General features: G+C 24.6%; 1 protein-coding gene across 2 annotated transcripts; it reads left to right on the top strand.

The window, feature by feature from the left end:
• Positions 1 to 523: 523 nt before the first annotated feature.
• Positions 524 to 7611, top strand: LOC119673445 (purine nucleoside phosphorylase). 2 transcript variants are annotated; one of them, XM_038084720.1, is made up of 3 exons: positions 527 to 939; positions 2373 to 2444; positions 6585 to 7610. In XM_038084720.1, exons 1-3 carry the CDS (start codon positions 836 to 838, stop codon positions 7453 to 7455), a joined length of 1047 nt encoding a protein of 348 aa, XP_037940648.1. In that variant the 5' UTR covers positions 527 to 835; the 3' UTR covers positions 7456 to 7610. The 2 variants fall into 2 exon arrangements, with proteins under 2 accessions (XP_037940649.1, XP_037940648.1); XM_038084721.1 differs by lacking the exon at positions 2373 to 2444 and having other exon boundaries at positions 524 to 939; positions 6585 to 7611.
• The last annotated feature ends 300 nt before the right edge of the window (positions 7612 to 7911 follow it).

Below are 7911 nucleotides of genomic sequence, written 5' to 3'. Positions count from 1 at the left end.
TCTAAATTTAATATATTAAATACTCTCAAATTATAAAAAATTATTAACTGCAATTATTATAGACTTATCAAACAGCCCTCGTACGTGTAGTTATATTGAACAGAACACTACATTATTGTTAAATAATATATATACAAATTTATATAATTTATATATACATATATGAATATATAATATTATATTCATTATATATATAAAACATATATATAAATATATATAATGAATTAATTATAAAATATTCTTTTATATATATATATATATATATATTTCCTTTTTTTTGACTTTAGTCCAAAAAGGGGCTGGTCGCCTTCAGTAAAAGATCGGCAATGAATATACTGATTACAGAAGCAATAAAACAAGCCATCGGTAACAATAATAATAAATATATTTTATAGAGATAACATGTATATATGCTGCAAAACAACAAAATTATAACTACAACAACAACAAAACGACATATTTCTTATAAATAGAAGCTCAAACAAGATTGTTGACCAGTTACCAACAACTAGTCAGTTTGTCAGCAACTTTTTACGACATCTCAAAACTAAAAAACTTGTATTATGAATTTTTATTATATATATTTGCAAAAGCGAAACAAAAAAAACTAGAAGATCATATGATACTGTTTTAAAGATAATAGAATTAAATCAATTCAAACTAAAAAAGTTTTTTCATTTTGTGCAAGGCACCCTCGCTTAATATTTGAATAGTGTGGAAGAAATAATACTGTGTGTGTGTGAACTTAATTAAAAATTTCTTTTAGTTTTTTATAAAGAATTTAATAAACGAATTAAAAAAATTTATTTTAAAAGTGAATGTATTAAGTCGTAAAATGACTGGATTTAAAGCTAACGCCAGTGACAGTTTAATAACTAATAACAATAATGAAAACTTAAATAGTACAAGAAATACATATACTGCTCGAGAAAACTCTTCGTAAGTTACGTATTTTTAAGCGAAATTTTAAATGAGCACCAATAATTTTTTACTTAGTGCAACTATAATTATTAACTAAATATTAATTAATGAGATCTATTGAATATAATAAAAAAATATTTACAATTTATAGTTTTGATTAGAAACATTTTTCCAATTATTACTACTTTAGATAAGTGTTAGTGATTAGTGAAAAATATCATTTAGTTTGAATTTTTTTCTTATTAATTTTTTATCATTCGTATTATAAAAATAATATCCTATTAGTTTTGAAAATAACATGTAATAAAAACGATATTCTCATTTCATATAAATATCCATGTGAAATTCGAAATGTATTCATATATATATACATATATTATATTTATTTTATTATGAAACCAGAAATCAGAAAACAAAACAACGTCCACAAATAATTATGAAAAAAAAAGAACTGTATTATATTATACGTAGATACTAAATCCAAGATACAACTACTACTAGTAATTTAAGTTAAAATATTATATTTTGTAAAAGAGAAAATGTAAAAGTTATCACGTTTGTTACATGGATTAAAGAATCAAATAAAAATATTAATCAGTACACATATATACATACATATATGTATAAAATCATGAATTAATACAATATTTCAATATTATAGTTTAAGATACGTTTTCTTTATGCTACTGTTTTTAAAATTTTATTAATATATTTCAAATGTTTGATATAATGTTTAAATTAACTTATATTTCAATAAATTTAGCTGTATTTTACTATTCATATACAATAATCATATGCGTAGTGGAAAAACCAAAGTGAAATGCCCTTGATCTATGACAGATATTTACGTACATATAAATGATTTTATGAATTGAACTGGCAAAAATTAAGAAAACATGATAACACCACAATTAAAGTAATAAATAAAAAAACAACATTTAAAAACAAAATAATTTATCAGTATTCGAATCAGAAGATTCATATGTATGATGTTACGAATATGTGAGAAAATTAATAACTGAATTGTTGTTTATATTATTAGATGTATGTTGTTGCCTTTTTCATTTACACATACACAGATTGCACGAAAAAATAAAACAATTTTAATTTCATCTTCAATTGTGTCAATGTTTGGTTATTTACAAAAAAATATTGGTTCTAAAGTTTATAAATTATGTTAATCAACATCAACTATCAACATAAGCATGAAATAACTGTAAACGTTCTTAACCTAATTCTAGTAATGTCATAAATATAATATATAAATATTATATATATATAATATATATAATATAAATATATCAACTAATTTACTAGAACAGAAATATTGATTTTTCTTTTATTTTTTTACCCTATTACTTAAATAAAATTTTTTATTTATAATTGGCATTATTTTCGTGGATCTGAATTGTATACATTATATAATAACTTATACATATTTTATATTTCAGAGACAGTCCTTTTCAAATGCAGGAGTATTTGAGTAGAGACGAGACGCGGCGCACGATAATAAACGAAGAAAAGTTTGTTGAATATATATTTATTTAATTTGATTTCTTAAGCGACATGGTCTATTTTGTAAAGTATTACGTGTTCTTTTTTTATTGTTTTCAAAATATTTGCTTTGGGTATTAGATTTTATCTTTATGGTTCTCATATTTTTATAGTTATTCGCTCCGTGTTTAAACAAAATGCAATTGGATTTAATCGTAAATTGGTATTCAATAAGATTGTTAGTACTTATGTTTAAAAAAGCGACTAATATATGTATACCATTCATCCGATATATATTTACATTATGACATATTAAAAGCAGGAGAGATAACTTTTTGGGCAAATTTTCAAATTTTAAATTCAATAAAAATGTCATTAAATGGTTAAACTGAACAACTATTAAATACTATACATCAAATTGTTATATGTCAGGTCTATAATAACAAACAAATTAATATCATTTTTTAAAGTAGAAGCATGCATTACTTAATATAAGTAAAATAAATTTATAATATTATTGCTGGTAACTTAACAGCAGAGATAGGTGAGGAAATATTGAAAAGTGAAAAACTTTTCTAATCAAAACTGGATCTTCAAGGTTCAGTTTTCATTTGAGGAATATATATTATATATATGTAATAGTACGCAACAATATTGTTTTATAAAGCTGAAATCGATACTAGTTTCTTAACATAGACAAATAATTTTCCTTACACGGATTCATCTAGCGAAATCTTCAACATATTTTTACATTATAACTCGGAACAATTAGTTTTATGTAAAATTATTTAAGACAAAAAATTTTTAATTCACACATATTTCTTTAATTTCTTTCAGGGACTAAAATACAGTCGGAAAATAATTTGCACGATATATTTTATTTAATAAAAAATTGATGTATGTACATTTTATAATGTTTTACTTAAAAACTAAAACTATTGCACTATTGAGATAAACATAAGTTCCATGAAAAATGAATACACCTTTGTATGAAATTTTTATCTACCGTTGATTACATAATTGATTACATAAACATATACTTTTGTTTTCTTTTTTTTTGAATTTGTAACTTTAAAAAATGAATGAATTTTTAAAATGTTGACAAGTTAGTTCATATATTTGACTGAGCACTGTATAAAAATTTTCGGTAATTCGTACAAGACTATTGATATTAGAATCCTCTCCAATTGAATGAAATAGAAGGCCTCACAGTTATAATAACACCATTTTAAAAGCACATACAAAATTGGAAACAGTATTTTCAAATGATTTCTAACAAATTATATTTACATTTTATTTATTAAAAACAGTAAATTAAATATTGAACTTGCTAATCACTGACAAAGTACTTACATTAGGGATTTAAAAATGATTTTTTCACATGATATGTGCGAATCCATTGAAATATATAATAATCTTCATCTTCATGCATTAAAGTATCAGCCCATTAGAAATAAGTGATATCAGAAATAATGATCATTTTGAAAAACTGTACAGGAATTGTTCATGTTAAAGACATAAATTGTCAGTTTTCAATAGAAAATGGTTTCTAAAATGGAGAAAACATTCTACATAATTAAAGATATCAGAGATGGTAATTTTGAAAAACGGTACTGGAATTGTTGGTAATAAAAATCTAACTTTTACTTGTCGAGAGAAAAAGTTTTTAAGGAAACATTCTACATGATTAATACAAATAGTTATTTCGAATTATAAGGAAATACAAAGATAAGTTTAAATATTATTTAATTTGAGATTGCTCTATTGTCTACATGGCTTTTTACGAAAGAAGGAATACGCCGGTCAAAAGTTAGCATTGTATGCTAATATCCTTTTCAACAACTTTAAGAAAATCTAAACCTTCAAAAACATTAAATCAATGCTGTAGGTGGAGCAGCTTTATGATTTTTTTGTATCATTTGTATAAACTTATAATAAATACTTTTAATATGTACAAATCCACCATGGCTCCAATACAGTGACTTTCTTCGTCACTGGAAAACAAAACAATTTTGAAAAGACTGCTTGGTTTTGAAACCGGCATATGTAATGCTGCTCATGTAAATATTATTAACAAACAGTGTTTCTTGTGTTCAATATTTCATGCTGCTTATGTAAACAATATATTATATTGTTTACGTATTATATTAATACGCATAAAAAAAATTTCTTAAAAGTGAATCCGAAAATTTCAATTAATTAAATGTTAATCTTGTTAAACTTACTAGAAACATATATGAAAAAGTATGAATTATTACTATTTACAAGTTTATTTTCTGTTTTTAAAATGTTTTCTAATTTCACCTCACTATGGTAGACTATGAGGGTTAAAGTTTTCAACTATTGTATTTGTATAATAAATCATGATTTGATAATTTTTTAGACACTAATGCATTCGACGAATGTCTATGACTTCATTTTCTAAAATGCAATTCATTTTTAATAGTTTTATTATAAGTAGGTGTTATAAGTAATAAGAATAAGTTCAACTGAAATAAAACAGAAACATAACAACTGGCATGAAAGAAAGCTCTCACAAATTGATCGATTACAATAAAAGATAAAAGTAATTTATTTTTGCATATCATCAGATCTCTTTTTCCTCACTGGCTTATTTAGTTATATTTCCTTTATTTGCAATTCCCCTCCTTTAACAGAAAGACTGCTTTCCGGGTTTCGTACTTCCATTTTAAATTTTAAATTGATTAATAAAATAATTTCTTGTAGGTATTCCATGAAACTGAAGTTATAGAATATACTTTCATAGAAAACAAAATATCAAAGTGATCTCAGGCATTTTTTAATAACTGCAGGTACTAGAATAGTCTGACTCAATTGGTTCAGTAAAAGATATATTTTAATCATTAAGTAATTACCAGTTAATGATTAAAATAGAGATTTTCAAAGTACTTATCTTTTATTTACTACTATATTGCAACCTACAGATCTCTTTAAAAAGCAACTTTTTTCATTTTTTTTTACTCTACTGCTATTTACATCCTTAACAATGTTATTCTCATTATATATGTATTCCTCACAATATTTCTCTTCCAGAAACATATGGTCTTTTCCTTTTGTGGTATGGTGGCAATAGAGCAATAGAGATTTTACGAATAATGTAGCAAAAGCAAAGAAAATGCATCAACCTCTTATTAGATATATATTAATTTGTAAATTGTAATATAAATAACATATTCTAAATATATGTACGGTAATATTAAAATAAAATTGTATTAAAAATAAAATTTACTTTTATTTAATTAAGTAATATATATTAATTTGATTTAGATTTTATTAAATTTTAATATTAATTTGATTTATATAATATATAAATTAAAAGTATTTTTAGACATTTTTGCTTCAAGTGTAAACCGGGCCTAAAAGTCTATCGAAAATCTTTTTCATATATGTAGTATATGTTAATTAGACTTTTATTAAAAATTAATAATTTACTTAAAGACAACACACTATGAAAATAAAATATATTCAGCTCCAACTTCTTCGCTCTACTTCTTCTTTTCTTTCTTTGACAGTTCTTTTGTTTGAAATCGCTGTCAGAACAAAGGTGTTGAAAGGTTACATTTTATATTACGAACTCCTACATATATGAATGTATGAAAGCTTTAGCACTGACCTTTCTCAGCAACTTTAAAGTTGCGTGTCTACACACATATGTATATAAAAACCCAAAAGAAATTTTTTCGGTATTCTTTGCATTTTTACGGCAAATATAGTGGACATTTTGTTACTTTAACAACTTTTAATAAAATTAACTGAACTCTTATTCTTGAATTGCGAATATCCTGTTTGTTTTTGTTTTTGCTTTTAAGATGTCATATGCTACATAGTCCTTTAAAAATATCTTACCTCAAACCAAGTTTAAAAACCATTAGAAATAAATGATTCCTCAATAATTTAATAATAAAATTATTACGAAGTCTTTAAAGATTGTCATATTAAACTTTACTAATAATATAATATACAATATGCAATACGTAAAGTCCAGGAGTAAAAATTATTTGTTTAGAAAATCATTTATATATTTCACCGTCTTTTATTATGTTAATCTTTTGTATCACAAGACTTTATATATGTTTTATGTAAATGTATATTTATATTTATATATTAAAATAATTCAGTATATTTTATTATTTCTGATTTGATTTTAGTTACTCATACGAAGTTATAAAGGATATAGCAGACTACTTGCTTAACCGCACAGAAATACGTCCCAAAATTGGCATTATATGTGGAAGTGGTTTGAATTCATTGGCAGATGGTCTATTAAATACTCAAGCTTTTGATTATGAAGATATACCAAATTTCCCGGTTTCAACAGTAGAAGGACATGTTGGACGCCTGATATTTGGATATATTGAAAACATGCCTGTTATAGCAATGCAAGGCCGTTTTCATTACTATGAAGGATATCCATTAGCAAAATGCTCAATGCCTATCCGAGTAATGAAACTTTTGGGTATAAAATTTCTTTTAGCAACTAATGCTGCAGGTGGTTTAAATCCAAAATTTAAAGTTGGCGATATTATGATTGTTCGTGACCATATTAATATAATGGGATTTGCTGGAAACTCGCCTCTACAAGGTCCAAATGATCCAAGATTCGGACCTCGTTTTCCACCAATGACGAACGCGTATAACGCAAATCTAATAAATAAAGCAAAGCAAATTTCTAAAGAGCTAGGTATTGAAAATAATGTTCATGAAGGAGTATATACATGTTTAGGTGGACCCAATTACGAAACTGTAGCTGAACTGAAAATGCTACATATTATGGGTGTGGATGCTGTAGGCATGTCTACAGTACATGAAGTTATCACCGCGAGGCATTGTGATTTGACTGTGTTTGCTTTTAGTTTAATAACCAATAAATGCGCTTTAGAATATGACTGTGATGAAGACGATGCTAATCATGAAGAAGTTGTAATGGTAGGAAAATCTCGACAAAGTATATGTGCAGAGCTTATGCGTGGAATAATTCGTGAAATCTTTTCACAAAGTGAATGTAAAAACGATAAATAATAATTTCAAAATGTATTCATTATATGAGTGTATAATATTATCTAAAACTTTAATTGCCTTGTGTTACGTTTTTCTTTTAGGTATTTGATGTCTTAAGATAGAGTTTTTTACAAAGAGAATGCTAGTTATTCCTATATGCAATTAATGTTCACTACTTAAATAATAAAAAAAATAATATTAAATTAAAAAGATGCTTTCATTTCTTATATTAATATTTTCATTTTATGCTAATGTCTGTTTTACTTTAAACACATGTTAAAAATGTTAAATTAAGTTTAAAACTAAATATTACAAAATATATCTGAGCAGAATTTTGGCGGAATGCAAATATGTGTACATAAAATTAACAAATGATCCAAAACAAAGAATCTCACATCAATGTAAAAATATACATATATCTAAGCATGATTTAATAATGCTACACTTTGAGATTATAATTCGTTACTATACGATCAA

The sequence above is a fragment of the Teleopsis dalmanni genome, chromosome 1, assembly GCF_002237135.1.
Source record: "Teleopsis dalmanni isolate 2A chromosome 1, ASM223713v2, whole genome shotgun sequence".
Lineage (NCBI taxonomy): Eukaryota > Metazoa > Arthropoda > Insecta > Diptera > Diopsidae > Teleopsis > Teleopsis dalmanni.
Note: the sequence above shows the minus strand (reverse complement) of the source record. Positions and strands in the feature narration are given on the sequence as shown.

Bases quoted from the DNA above. Each gene is read 5' to 3' on its own strand.
- LOC119673445 (XM_038084720.1), top strand. From the start codon at position 836: ATGACTGGATTTAAAGCTAACGCCAGTGACAGTTTAATAACTAATAAC. The intron at 940-2,372 runs GTAAGTTACGTA...TTTATATTTCAG, and splicing joins ACTGCTCGAGAAAACTCTTC to AGACAGTCCTTTTCAAATGC. The intron at 2,445-6,584 runs GTTTGTTGAATA...ATTTGATTTTAG, and splicing joins ACGATAATAAACGAAGAAAA to TTACTCATACGAAGTTATAA.